Here is a 15,144-nt window from a genome sequence, read left to right as displayed (position 1 = left end):
AATCCAGAGTCCTGGAAGTTTGTATAGTTTTGTTACAAATGATTTGAACTACATAGATGTTGGTTTATGTCATTTACATTTATGCAGCTATTCTTATCAGTTCTGCTAGAGTAAAGGCTTCTTCATGACAAGTAACACCTTACACTATTTCTGTGGAATGTGTGCTATTCCTCATGTAGTGGGCAACTCAAGTTTCACAGACAGAGGACACACCTAGCAGTTATCAAGGGTACAATGACATGGTATAATCTGGGCAAAGAATGATTGTTGTTCTGTCATGGCTAACCTAGTGAAAAAAGCAATTATAACGGAAAGCACATGGGTAATTAGAGAAATGAATACTCTGGTGTTCAGGTTCAATTTACAATACATTCCTGTGTTGTCAAGTTGGAAGATTAATTCATCTCTATACCCTTACCTGGTGTCTTAAAAAACAAAAGTTAGGTAAAACCACTCTTTAGCATCTAGACACTGATGCTAGAAAAGGATGCTTGGAATGGGAGTCTGAGGGAAGGGCATAAATGCCCAGCCCTTTTCTCCATTTACCTCACATTTGTTTACACTAAAGGAGTAAGCGCCACCATATGTGAACAGGGCAATGCTCCAGGTTAGATGGGCCCCAAACCCAATAGGCTTTCTTCAAAATAACAAAATCAAATTCCAAGGTCTCTTTAAAAAGGTCTGGATAAAACTGATCCTTGGTATAAAAAAAAAAACACACCAGCGATTATATCTGAGTAGGGTGATGATTGGGAAGGTGCATAAGAAAACTTATGGAATGATGGAGTAGTCTATATCTTGATAGAGGCATGGGTTATATGAGGGTATGCATTTTTTCAAAACTCATTGAGTGGTACAACCAAGATTTTCGCATTTTACTGTACATATATATATATTTTACAAAAAAAAAAAAAAAGAAAAGAAAAGGTGTGGAGGGGTGTTCAGAGTCTAGAAGGTGCAGCTGTAGCAAGCTTGTAGCCACAGGAGCTTAGGAAAAGGTACAAAAATGAAACTGGCTTGCATTTCACCTGGTGAGAGGAGCTACCTCAAGAAGTAAACGCACAGCAGCAACCCAGGAATCTCCCCACTTATCCTTTCCCCCAAATTCACAAGCTTGGCAAGTATGCCTGGTCTTTGTGATACCTTTTCTTCTAAGAGCTCATGGTAAGGAGAAAGATGCTTTGTAATCACTGTCATCTTTTCCCAGCAGCACTAGGAGAGAAGAGATGGGTGGCTGATTTGGGGGTTGTATAGAAATCTAGTTTTCAAGTGTTAACTGCAGTAAGAACCGATTGCCACCCAAACAAAGAACCTTAAAATCTAAATGTAAAGAAGGAGGCTTTTAAGTTACTCTACAGTCCTGGTATATGTATATACAAGGGCAATGTGCAGAAAAGAACTCGACTGTTTATAACAAGTTGCTGCCAGAAAAGACTCCTGGTGTTTGAACTCATTAACCTTGATGCCAAAATCAACCCACTCCCCCCGACAAAAACTTTAGTACCTCTCTGGTTTTACCCACCCAACCTGTCCCTCTGAAGGAGGCCACAAAGAATAGAGGTTGAGAAAGTTGACTTCTGACTTTCAGAATAAACCCAGGCCTCACCAGTATCTCTGTGCTTCAGTTTCTTCATCTGTAAACAGGGAGAATAGAAGTATCTACTCCTATGATGATATTCAGGCTTAATCTGCTCCATATTAGGACAAGGTCAGGAAGCAGCAGGTGGGTGAATTAGGAAAGACACAGACACATACTGATCTCCAGGTTCACAAATGGTGACACATCCTTCTCTACCCCAGAGCTTCACAGGCACCCTCGGCACATATCACTAGCCAATCAATTTCATTAGTAGCTGCAGCTCAGGAAGTAAATGCAGAGTTTAATGCATTTCTCTGATCCAGAGGATAATGAACTGAATTCCAGAAGCTCAAAGAAAATTGGAGGACTGCAGTAAACACGTGCTTTTTCTCCCAAGTTCCTTGGATTAGTCATCATAACAGTTAACCAATCCATTAAGGACAGAACTGGAAGACTCTCATTCAGACCCCAAGAATTCTGCCTCTCTGAATGTAAATAGAGAAATAGAGGATAAGTAGTAAACTACCCCCATTCCTTCTCCCCAGCTTCTGTTTGCAATATTCTGATTCAGCTGCCTTTTAGGGGCACTGATGTGTGGTACTATAGTCCTCCTTAGTCAGGTGGACTGTCAGGACAAAAAATGTCTGGTAGCTTGGGCATGATTCTCCTCTGCTTCAGGAAAGGATGACGGCAGGGTAAAGATGTCAGGTTGCCATGCAGATTTACTGCAATTAAAGTCCCTAAAGTAGTCTGGGCGTGGTGGCTCACACCTGTAATCCCAGCCCTTTGGGAGGTTGAGGTAAGAAGACTGCTTGAGGTCAAGAGTTTGAGACCAGCCTGGGCAACATAGTGAGGCCCTATTCCTACCAAGCCAGGCATGGTGGTGCATGCCTGTAGTCCCAGCTGTGGGAGGTTGAGATGGAAGGATCACTTGAGCCTGGGAGTTCAAGGCTGTAGTGAGCCGTGATTGTGCCATTGCACTCCAGCCTGGGTGACAGTGTGAGACCCTGTCTCTAAACAATAAATAAACAGGTAAATAAATAAAATTCAGTTTTGAGAACTTGATAATCTATCGCTACAACGGAAAGGAGAAGTGGGCAAGGGTAACAAGGGCTATCTACAGGGAGGGTTTGTGCAAGTGAATGGAGGGTAATGACACATTTCTCCTACCAGAGTAAAAACACTTGTTTTTCCATTATAAATGCAACAAATGCTATCGAAAGAAAGTTGAAAAAATGAAAAAACTAAAAGAATATTTAAAAATCCAGTGTTTTGGCTGGACACAGTGGCTCATGCCTGTAATCCCAGTACTTTGGGAGGCCGAGGTGAATGGATTCCTTGAGCCCACGGAGTTTGAGACCAGCCTGAGCAACATGGCAAAACCCTGTCTTTACAAAAAATACAAAAACATTGGCTGGGCTTGGTGGTGTGCACCTGTGGTCCCAGCTACTCAGGAGGCTGAGGTGGGAGAATTGCTAGAGCCCAGGAGGTCAAGGCTGCTGTGAACTGTGATCACGTCATTGTGCTCCAGCATGGGTGACAGAGGGAGACCGTGTCTAAAAAAGAAAAAAAAAAAATCCAGTGTCTCATCACCCAGACACATCCCTAGTATCATTTTGGCAGATTTCCTTCAAGCCCTGTAGTAACAGTTCTGTGTCATTCAAACTTCATGCTCCTTTACAAAATGGCTGCGTAAGATCCTGGGGTAAAGATTCACCACAATTTACTTAACCAATCCTCTAGATTTGGACTTTCAGGTTGTCTCTAATTTTTCACGTTTACAAAGAACAACTTTGTGCACTTAACTTGCTTCTTTCTGTGAATTCATATTTAGAATCGCTGCCTTAGGACATTTTCTCAGATTTGGAATTACTGAGTCAGCTACTCTGAATACATATTAAGTCCTTTAATTCATTCAACTTTTACTGAGTGTTTACTGAATGTTTACATAGTGCCTGGCACTGTGCTCAGATAAAGAAGAAAAGATGAAAAACGCAGTCTTGATCTCTGTCTTCAAGAAGTTCACAGTCAGGGAGAAAGCATGGTGCCACACTTCTCTTTCCATAGGTGATTCCACCCTACAGTATATAGTCCACATTTTACCACATCAACACTATTAGTATTCAAACAAACAGACCATACAAAAATTGGGCTTAATTAGTAGGCAGGCCGGGCATGGTGGCTCATACCTGTAATGCCTCTAGCACTTTGGGAGGCAGAGGTGGGTGAATTACTTGAGGCCAGGAGTTCGAGACCAGCCTGGCCAACAGGGTGAAACCCTGTCTCTACTAAAAATACAAAAACTAGCTGGGCGTGGTGGCACGCGCCTGTAATCCCAACTACTTGGGAGGCTGAGGCATGAGAATTGCTTGAATCTGGGAGGCGGAGGTTGCAGTGAGCCGAGATTGCACCATTGCACTCCAGCCTGAGTGACAGAGTGAGATCTGTCTCAAAAAAAAAAAAAAAAAAAAATTAGTAGGTAAAAAATGAAACCTTGTTTTAATTTGAATTTATGTTTACTGATTAATTGTACCTCCCCTTTTATGAATCACTTCACGTTTTTGCTCATACGTTACTGGGATGCTGGTATATTTCTCACTGATTTGTATGCTTCCTTTACAGAGCAAAGACATGAGCCTGCCATCTGTATGCACTACTACACCTCCCAGTTTACAATTTAATCTATTTTTTCAGCACTTAAAATGACTTCCACTCATACTTTGGAGTTATGCCATTTGGCCTATATTGAGAAATGTAATAAGAAACTACCCAATGAAAACTGCTGCTTTATTTACTGAAAGGATTTCTCTTTTTTTTTGAAGGCAATGTTGATTATATTAGTTTCCTCTTTATGAGAACCCACAGAAGAAATTTCTTTCTGATATTCGTATCAAGGCCAGGCACAGTGGTTCATGCCTATAATCCCAACACTTTTGGGAGGCCAAGGTGGGTGGATCACTTGAGGCCAGGAGTTTGAGACCAGCCTGGCCAAAATGGCGAGACCCCGTCTCTACCAAAAATATAAAAATTAGCTGGGCGTGGTGGCGCATGCCTGTAATCCCAGCTACTCAGTAGGCTGAGGCGCGAGAATCGCTTGAACCCAGGAGGTGGAGGTTGCAGTGAGCCGAGATCACACCACTTCCCTCCAGCCTGGGTGACAGAGTGAGACTCCGTCTGGAAAAAAAAACAAAACAAAAAAACAGTCTGGTAGAGGTGTGCAGAATAGATTGCTAGGAGATTAAAAAAAAAATGGAACCAGTAACCCTAGCTATGAGGTCAGAAGTTCAAAAGTGATAAGGGCTTGAATTAGTTAATAATTTTTTAAAAAAAGATTTCTAATTTCATTATATTTTTCTTTTTCTTTTTTTTTTTTTTGAGACAGAGATTCACTCCTGTTGCCCAGGCTGGAGGGCAGTGGCGTGATCTCGGCTCACTGCAACCTCCGACTCCTGGGTTCAAGCAATTCTCCTGCCACAGCCTCCCAAGTAGCTGGGATTACAGGCATGCACCACCACACCCAGCTAATTTTGTATTTTTAGTACAGACGGGGTTGGTCAGGCTGGTTTCGAACTCCCGACCTCAGGTGATCCACCCACCTCGGCCTCCCAAAGTGCTGGGATTACAGGCATGAGCCACTAAGGCCTTCGTTATATTTTCTAACAAAAAAAATAAGGTTTCTAAACTTCATTTTCTTTTCTTTTTTTTTTTTTTTTGAGACAGAGTCTTGCTCTGTCACCTAGGCTGGAATGCAGTGGCACGATCTCGGCTTACTACAACCTCCATTTCCCGGGTTCAAGCAATTCTCCTGCCTCAGCCTCCTGAGTAGTGGGGATTACAGGCACCTGCTACCATGGCCAGCTAATTTTTTTTTTTTTTTTGTATTTTTAGTAGAGATGGGGTTTCACCACTTTGGCCAGGCTGGTCTCGAACTCCTGGCCTCAACTGATCTGCCCGCCTCGGCCTCCCAAAGTGCTGGGATTCAGGCATGAGCCACCATGCCCAGCCTAATTTCATCATATTTTCTAACTACTAATAATATGTAGGATTGTTATGAATTTTTGCCAAATGCAATACATTTAAACTCCTGAATTTAGATTAAAAAATATTTTTTTATCTATCTATCTATCTACAGACCGGGTTATGAGACTGGTTAATTTTTGTATTTTTGGTAGAGACGGAGTTTTGCCATGTTGCTCAGGCTGGTCTCAAACTCCTGGGCTCAGGTGATCTGCCCACCTCAGCCTCCCCAAAGTGCTGGCATGACAGGGGTGAGCCACTGCACCTGGCTGCTTGAATTTAGATTTTTAAAAGAATTTCATTATCACCAAGTAAACATAATTTTATCTCTTTTTTCAAATATTAATACTCCATTTCTTATTTCACTTGCCAGAACAGTATTTTTTTTTTTTAATTATCTACATACAATTTTAGGTTAGAAAATGAGAAGTGATTCAAGGGAACAAGAAAAAGTTTTGGAAATTACTTAAACTCTTAAAGACTTTAATATTACAAACCAGAAGCAACATGACAATGGTGAGAGGATGTGCTGCTGAAGACACGTAGTTGGGGTAGCTGGGTATCCACCTGGCTATCAGTTCAGAAAATTAGAACTGCTTCCTCCCACACAGCTGCAATCCCATTCAGATGGGTTGCAGAGTTCCATGTTAAAAAAAAAATTGGAATAGCATATTTATTCCAGCTGTGGAAGGAAGATAAACTTCTGACTATTGTGAAATAAAGGATATCATCAGAGACAAATTGAATAGGTATGAATATATAAAAATAAAATAGTTTTGCCCAATGAAATGTAAAAAAGGGACAGTAATAGAAGAGGAAAAAAGCTGATAAAAGTTTACAAGCTTCTATATATGTATATAAATCTATTACAAATATGAAATATATAATATAAGGTCAATAACCATATTCCAAGGAATAAATGGTCAAATGGTCAGAAGAGTCCAATCCGTTTATACACAAAGGAAACAGAAATAGTAAATTGTCATTTGGAACACTGCAAAGCCTCTCATGAAATTAAAAAAAAATGTAAAAAATACCTTAGGGAATAATTGCATGCTTGTTAAATTAAGAAATTGATAGGACATAATGTAGAGAAATGTATCCATGTACTTACATATTTCTGGTAGCATTGCAACCAATATAAGCTATTTGGAAAACCTTCTAATAAATGTAACAACAGCTACATACGCATGCATGCACCTGTGCAGACACACACACTGACCTCCTAGTTCACTTGGAGGAAATACATCCCCACAAAGGAACAGTGATTTGTCTATTCAGAGAACTACTCATAACAGGGAAAAATGAAAATGACCCAAGAACCTAAAAAAAGAAGGGCTAAACAAACTACAGGATGGCAACACGAGGTATCATATAGCTTTTTGAAAGGACACATATGGGGACATAAATAACTAGAAGTGCAAAGGGAGTATCTCAAACCACTGCTTTGCAAAACTTCCGTGTATTATGTGAATTAAGAAAGGTGTAGCCAGAGTGAATGTTTTCCTGTACTCGTTTTTTCCTTAGGTTCACTGGGCCTTGGAGAGATCAGAAGCCCACCTGGTACTGTTCAATTGACCACACACCTGTGATCTCCCTCCTTTAATATAACATGCTCCAGTTGGCACCTCCAGCCTCCAGTAAGTACCATCATAAGAATATACACTCTGCTTTACAACTTAGGTTTCTGGAAAGGAAAGCAACTGCTGAGTTGTCTCATGGGCTTACTGTGAGTGTGGCGAGTGACATGAAGCCGATTAGGTTATTCCATACTTTATCGATGTCCTTCAGCAACTGCTGGAGTTTCTCACTGCACACTGCAGTGGCTTTTATCCCCAGCTCCACACGCTTGGTTACCCTGTACACTTCAACGACACCTGACGGGATGAGAGAGCAGAGAGTGTTGGCAGTGGAGACACAGAGGAACCAGACAGGGGAGCATTATTGCTTGCTGATATCTGTTAGAAACAATGGGTGTATCTGGACAGAGGTGTACTTACTATTCTTTGGGACCAATCCACTTCTCAATGCTGCTGTATAGCTTACTGGTAAGAGCATAGAAGCTGCACTGCTTGGGTTCAAACCCCAGCTATGCCTCTTACTGGCTACATGACCTTAGGCAAGTCACATAATCTCTCTGTACCTCAGTTTCCTCATCTGTGAAGTTGGGATGGTAACAGTAGCTCCTCCAAGGATGGTTGAGAGGATTAAATAGGGTAATATGGTAGAAGGCTTACAACAGTGCTTGGAGAATGGCAGGCACTATGCAAGTTATTAGCTTTTGTTTTTTGGGAGGTTTATTTATGAGTCCATCTGTTTGAATCTGGGAAATCCCAATAAACTAGCTGAAAATGGGGATAGTAAAAATTTAAAAGAATCTAAATGTTAATAGCATCACAAAGTAATGAAGAAACATCTCACCCCTCTGAATCTGAAGGTCTTACAAACACTTTGACTTCACTTATTTTACACACATAACAGGATGCAGAACAGTTCTTTTCCTATGGTCTCTAAATTGTGGTTGAACTCTTGAAGCAAGGATGAGAGGTGCTAAGTACCTCCACATTCTAAGGACAGCCACCAGACACATCCCTAACCCCTGCAATGTAACAGTCACCAAAGACATGACCCCGATCTCTCTAAGTGAACACTGGAGGAATTCCAGGGGATCTTCAGAGCAGGGCCTCAGCAGCCCTGTGTCAGCACTACGGCTTTTCTTCTTCCTTTCCCAAGAGAGGGGCAGAAATTACTGCCCACCCTAAGCCAAGTGAGGGGGCTTCTAAGAGAATCTTCCATAGATACAAGGATACTAGGAGAAAAGACAGGTGCCCCATTTCCTGGTGGACATCTGCTTATGCAGAACTGTGCCTGTTTGAGCAGGAAAAGAAGACCCCGAGTGAGGTGGCAGGAGTAAGGCAGAGGCTACATCCCTTCACTCTCCACTCATCCAGCAAATATTTTTGAGTGCCAACTATGTGCAAGACACTAGATTAGGTGTTGCGGACACACCAGTGAACAAAACAGACCAAAATCCTTGCCTTCTTGGAGGTTCATTCTAGCGAAGGGAGACAGAGAGTAAAAACAACAACAAGTAGCTAGGCGCAGTGGCTCACACCTGTGATCCCAGCACTTCGGGAGGCCAAGGTGGGTGGGTCGCTTGAGCTCAGGAGTTCGAGACCAGCCTGGGCAACATGGCGGAAACCTGTCTCTACAAAAACTACAAAAATTAGCTGGGTGCGTGGTGGTGCACACCTGTGGTTCCAGCTACTTGGGAGGCTGAGGTGGGAGGATTGCTTGCGCCTGGGAGGTGGACGCTGCAGTGAGTCATGATTACATCACTACCCTCCAACCTGGCTGACAGAGTGTGAACCTGTCTTAAAAAAGAAAAGAAAAGAAAAGAATAATAAGTAACATATGTAAGAAATTAAAGGTAATAGGGCTAAGGAGAAAATCCAGCAGAGAATGGGATGGGAAGTACCGGGGTAGGGAGAGACGATACTCTTTGGAGAGATGGATGCTAGGAAAGATTTCACTCAGAAGCTGACATTTGAGTAAAGATTTGAAAAAGATTAGGGTCCAGCATGTGTGGCTCTGGCCACGGGCCAAGCCTGAGCTTGGGGAAGGGAGGAACACCGAAGTGGACAGAGACTACACTTTCACGTTGGACTGACATATCAAACTGCTGCAGATGGCCAGGAGGTTAAGGACTCTGTGGTGTCATTAAGCGGTCAAGAGAAAGAATATAGAGTATGGTAAGGAATTGATGGGAGACAAAATGATTTTACTTTAGTGCATCGGTAGTTCAGATTCTTTGATAAACCAGTAACACAGATATAATTTTACATTTTTGCTATTACGTATATAACAAGGATGAGGAAACTTAGCCACAGAGACTTTTTAAGTCCAATAGTTTTCTGCCTGTAGCTTGAGTGTCTTACCCACAAATACAGATGCTTCTTACTGAAGTCATATGGAACTTGAGAGATCTAGCTTAAAATAATTAAAGGGAAAACTGAAAATAATGCAAAGTGCCATCATTTTCAATAGTAAAATATGAAAGAACATACCTAATAAATATTCCATGCCTTGAGCTGACTGAATTACTTCTGTGCAAACAGAACTACTACTGATTCCATTTAAGGTATCATTTGCCTTCTTAATGACCTACAAGAAATGAAATCACATCACCTTACATAACTGAGAAAAGTCACTGCAAATCAATTTACTATTAGTAGAAAACCCAACCGAAAAGCCAGGAGGTGTCAAAAAATCTCATTTTATCCTTGAAGAAACAATCCTCCATTTCTCTGGAAAAGAAAATATGTTTTTTTCCTTTTGTTTTGTTTTGTTTTGTTTTGAGACGGAGTCTCGCTCTGTAGCACAGGTTGGAGTGCAGTGGCAAGATCTCGGCTCACTGAACCCCCGACTCCCGGGTTCAAGTGATTCTCCTGCCTCAGTTTCCTGAGTAGCTGAGATTACAGGCACGTGCCACCACGCCTGGCTGATTTTTGCATTTTTAGTAGAGACAGGGTTTCACCATGTTGGTCAGGCTGGTCTCAAACTCCTGACCTCGTGATCCGCCCGCCTTGGCCTCCCAAAGTGCTGGGATTATAGGTGTTGAGCCACCGCACGCAGCCAAGACAGGTTCTTTAGCTTAAATATTATTTTGATTTAGTCAGAGTTAATGAAATCACTTTGTTATTTCTTAAACACAATGACAGATGAGGGGAAGACTGACACATGAGCCGGTCTGCTATTGTAAGTGTGAAAGAAGCCTCACCTAAGATGCATGACTTCCACAGAATTACACTTCGCCCAGGGACATCCAAGTAAGGCTCTCCTGAAGTTTGCCTCTGTCAATTCAAATGAACCAAGAAGGCAAAAAGGCACAAAAGAGCACTCACATACGTGTGAACGCGAAAGTGACATACTCACATTCAGGGCACTCCCCAGGCATCTCTGCCATTCATATGCATATCTCTCATTTTCCTGTGAATTTGTTAAAAAGAACTGGGTTAAACACACAAACCTGGAATCTTCTATTGATGACTCTGTCAATTCAAAGTGCTTGGAGGACTTTCCTTTTTATTACGATCACTCTAGTTCAAGCAGTTTATGTTTTTTTGTTTTTGGTTTTGGTTTTTTTTTTGAGATAGGGTCTTGCTCTGTTTCCCAGGCTGAAGTGCAGTGGCATGATTTCTGCTCACTGCACTGGACACAAGCAATCCTCCCACCTCAGTCTCCAGAGCAGCTGGGACTACAGGCACGCACCACCACATGAGGCTAATTTTTGTATTTTTGGTAGAGGTGGGGTTTCACCATGTTGCTCAGGCTGGTCTTGAACTCCTGAGCTTGAGTGATCTGCCCGACTTGGCCTTCCAAAGTGCTGAGATTACAGGCATGAGCCACCATGCCCAGCCGCAGTTTATCTTTTTGAACTCACTAATAACTATGTTAAATTACTAATAAGTGTAACTTCTGAGCACAGGACCTGTGAGTCTAAGGGACATGCTTTCCAGCAGCTTCCCCCTGTGAGTGTTGCCTCATTTGTTCCATCAGTAACAGTGTAAGCCTTTCTTTGAAGGCACTCAGCATGTAGCTATCTGGTACAGAAACTGCTATTAAGCCACTGGCTTTCCACTCCCCAGTTATAACGCTGTGTGGCTGTGTGTGAGGACATGGTTCATGTGCACATGTAACAAGGAGTAGGGAAAGGTGGGAAGTTAAGTGTGTTGACCATAGGAGGAACATAGCGTGGCACTAAGATGCAGCAGACAGAAATAAAAAAATCAGAATATTTTCCCTGTCTCCTCTATTTTGAGGTTTCATGAAGACAATAAAGTCTAAGTGCTCAAGAAGAATTACACAAACACTACCATCCTTGTGAAGTTCCATGAATAGTTTTGGTTTTAGGGTCACTGACTAGTTTCAGTGGGTGCCACACCTGGGAAATGTTTTCACCCAGGGCTAATGTTACCCTTGCCTCACTTTAATTACATAGTTTATGTCTGGTGCTTTGTGTCTTTCTGCCCCTCATTTTCCCCATGTGAAAGCTGACAGCATTCTTTCTTGGGGCCCTGTGTGCTTGCTGGTCTGTTACCCACCCCCTGTAGAAAGTTCTCCTCTCACCTCCACCTCTCCCGTCAGGTCTTTGTACTTGTCTCGGATGACGGGCAGGGCGGGCTTCTCATTCAGAGTATTGGAACGGTCTCTGAAAGGCTGCTCCAAAGCTGGAGAAGGAGAAGAACGGCTTATTTCTTTATCACCAAGGCTCAAACTCCTCTTGTGTGATCCTGGGAGAAGGGGATAATACAGTCAAAGGTTTTGGCTACTCACCTTAGTTCAGGCAGAGGCTCTTCCTCGCTACCACAACCCTCTTCTTTTTTTTTTTTTTTCTTTTTTTTTTTTTTGAGACAGATTCTTGCTCTGTCGCTCAGACTGGAGTACGGTGGTGTGATCTCGGCTCAGTGCAACCTCCGCCTCCTGGGTTCAAGCAATTCTCCTGCCTCAGCCTCCTGAGTAGCTGGGACTACAGGTGCACACCATCATGCCTGGCTAATTTTTGTATTTTTAGTAGATACATGGTTTCATTGTGTTGGCCAGGCTGGTTTCGAACTCCTGATCTCAAGTTATCTGCCTGCCTCCCCTCCCAAAGTGTTGAGATTACAGGTGTGAGCCACCGCGCCCAGCCCACGACCCTCTTCTTCAGATGCTTATGTCATGAGGCATTCACAAACACATTCCTCATTCATTCTTTCTGGGAAGCTACATGTTAAATCCTTTCTACTGTTCTCTCTCGCATGGTTTCCCTGCGTTTCGTTTTCAACATGACTCTTCTCTGATCTATCACAAGTCTTCCATAATGCCCAGTGCAGAATCACTGGAGTCTGGAGAACAAAAGCACCTTTCTAAATATCAGTATGTAAGAGTTGTGTGGCTTTTCCAGTCATTTGTTATGGATTTGTAACCGAGTTCCTTCACAGTCTCTCAATCCAGTTGAAATCAACGACCCCTCCTGTCAGGATGAGATTAAAGCAGAAGAGGCAAACTCAAATGCCTTCAGAGACCAGGCAAGTAAAGTGAATAACTTAAGTAGGTCCGCTGAGACAGGAAGCGGTGGGGATTATGGTAGGAGAGAGAGAATGACCCACCTACAGGGAGCGGTGCTCTTCGGCTCCAGCTGCCAACATATGGGAGTGTAGACCTACTAGTGCCAGATATTATGACTTCTCAAGAAAAGCTGGAAATCCAGATTGGGAAATCTCATGTCTTCTAAATACTGGCAATTACTTCGTACTTAAAAATCTTTTGTGTGGGTCAATGTGATATGCAGGCTGGATGCAGATCCCCGGCCCCCACATTGCAACCTTTGGATTACAAGACATTATCTGTGCTCAGGGAACATGAGCGGAGCTAATGTGCCTACAAGTGGCTCGAATCCATTTATCTGGCTCTTTTAACACAGCACACCTCTAACCAAACGAGCTAATGAGCAATACCTGCATGCTGTGCTTGTTTTTAGCCCATAAAGCAGTTATCTGAGGGATGCTGATTTTGACTCCAGTCTCAGGGAAATCTTTATTATAGCTATCTGTAATTGACCCTGATTTCAAAGATTAGAAAAATCTATTTCCTGCTAAACCAGACAGCAACATTTTATTCTTAAGAACATCTAACATCTCAGTGGAAAAAAACCACAATAGTAAAATCTACCTTGGAAGCTACTCACCTTGAACAGAAAGGTCAAAGGTTGCCAGCTCACTTTTGATCATTTCTTCACTGGATTTCATTTTGCTTTGTGAAGTGGCTACTAAGAAGTCAAATTTGCTGATTTTGGGCTTTTCACTTTGAAACTCTCCAAAGTCATCTGAACATTCGTTGGGGGTTTCTTGAGAGGCACCACTGGACGCTGGGCTGGGACACGTGGCCTCCTGTCTCCGTTCAGCCGTAGGCAGGTCCTGTTTTGTGAAATCTTTATAGTCTCTGTTTTCATATTCCTTTTGCTCACTGGTCTGAGGAATCGTGTCTTTAAAACTGGCAAAAGCTGGGAAGGTGGTCTCTGGAAGAGCATCTTCACTTACAAAGGTTGTTACTTTGGAGAGAGATGTCATGGTGATGTTTTCAGAACTGCCAGATGAAGTCTCTTTCTTTTGAAGAACTGAGGTGGCTGAGGGGGATCCACTTCCTGCTGAGAGGACAAATGGAGAGAGTTTTCTGCCCTGAGTTGCATCATCCCTGTCTGACCAGTCATAGCTTGTAAGTGTGCTCACTGCAAAATTGCTACTGTAGCTTCCAAAAGCAGCATATTTTAAGTCCTCTATATCTGAAAGGGAAATAAGACCCCACAATTAGAGGCAAGCAATTTAGGCAAAATGCCCTAAACTCTGTAGAAGCAAAATGCCTAGCATATTTGATTAGTTTTATACTATGTTGAAATTAGCTAAATTTAGAGTTTGTACTAAAATTAAGAGTTGGGCTGTAAAATCTGATCTTAAAAAAACCCACATTAGCCTTGAGTTGGCATTTACATTTAGTTACCAAGAACCATTTTCTCTGGCTATAAAAATTACTAAAAAAAGATAGGAGGTTCATCTACCAAAGTATACACTGTTTGATATAAGATTAGGGTCATTTAATAAATTGTTCCCTTATCAACTTAAAAATGTACTGATATTCCTTGCCTAAAACATGTCTCCCTTCATCTTGACTTTGTTGGAAAATGTGCCTTTAAAACATGGTCATGTGAAATGCACATGGCAAAATAATTAAAAGTTGACAGTTTCTCAAAACTAAAATGAAAATAATGTCATCTAACTTTTAATCAATTATGAGGGTTTCTGTCATAATATCATCAATTATTAGGATTTCTGTCTCAGGCAATGCCAAACATGAGATTTTAATCAAGCAATTACTTACCTAGTTGTTATTTTGGTCAAATTGGACGTCATATTGCTGTGATGAAGTATGAGGAAAGAAAATCAATCTGATCTACTTTAGCCCTTAAAAAAATACAATAAAAAGATCTGGGTCCTGTTGGGCTCCACTTTTTCCTTCAACTATGTATCTACTCCCCATTTAAAAAAAAAAAAAGGAAAGAAGAAAAAGAAAGAACTGCTGGGGCAGACGACTGATTTTACAAAGCATTCTTAATATATAGTTAAGTAATTTAAGAGGTAGCATAAAACAGCATAAAGAATGTAGGTTTTTGATTTGGAAAGACCTGAGTTCAACCCTGCTACCTACTATTTGTATGACACTAGGCAAATGATTGAACATTTCTGAACCTCAGTTTGCTTATCAGTAAAATGAGGAGAAGACCATGTACTTGGAAGGACTGTGTTATGACCATCAACCATGATCATGTGTGTAAAAGGCCAGGTTGGTGCCTGGTGAGCAATAATACATAATAGCTAGTGTCTGCTCAGCATAGGTGCCACCAGCCTCAACTTGACAGTTAATTGCTGCTTTAGGGCCTACAGTGGAATTTCAAAGCAAAAATGAAAAGTCAACTCAGCATTTTAGTGGTGTTACTAGGAGAAAATTTTCTT

At 41.8% G+C, this 15,144-nt stretch overlaps 1 protein-coding gene across 50 annotated transcripts in view; it reads right to left on the bottom strand.

Moving 5' to 3' along the window:
- The window catches only part of SYNRG (synergin gamma), a 90,105-nt gene that overhangs the window by 10,176 nt on the left and 64,785 nt on the right, over window positions 1-15,144 (bottom strand). For 16 of the 50 annotated variants that reach the window (XM_055388362.2, XM_019028074.4, XM_019028075.4 and 13 more), the window contains 5 exons: window positions 13,326-13,919; window positions 11,726-11,889; window positions 10,532-10,585; window positions 9,664-9,760; window positions 7,325-7,473 (listed from right to left, as the gene is read on the bottom strand). In XM_055388362.2, the coding sequence (XP_055244337.2) occupies window positions 7,325-7,473; window positions 9,664-9,760; window positions 10,532-10,585; window positions 11,726-11,889; window positions 13,326-13,919 (1,058 nt within the window). The remainder of the gene's footprint in view (window positions 1-7,324; window positions 7,474-9,663; window positions 9,761-10,531; window positions 10,586-11,725; window positions 11,890-13,325; window positions 13,920-15,144) is intronic. The other 34 variants (XM_055388368.2, XM_063706490.1, XM_055388371.2 and 31 more) reach the window with 5 other exon arrangements.

Source organism: Gorilla gorilla, chromosome 4 (genome assembly GCF_029281585.2).
Source record: "Gorilla gorilla gorilla isolate KB3781 chromosome 4, NHGRI_mGorGor1-v2.1_pri, whole genome shotgun sequence".
Classification (NCBI taxonomy): Eukaryota; Metazoa; Chordata; class Mammalia; order Primates; family Hominidae; genus Gorilla; species Gorilla gorilla.
Note: the sequence above shows the minus strand (reverse complement) of the source record. Positions and strands in the feature narration are given on the sequence as shown.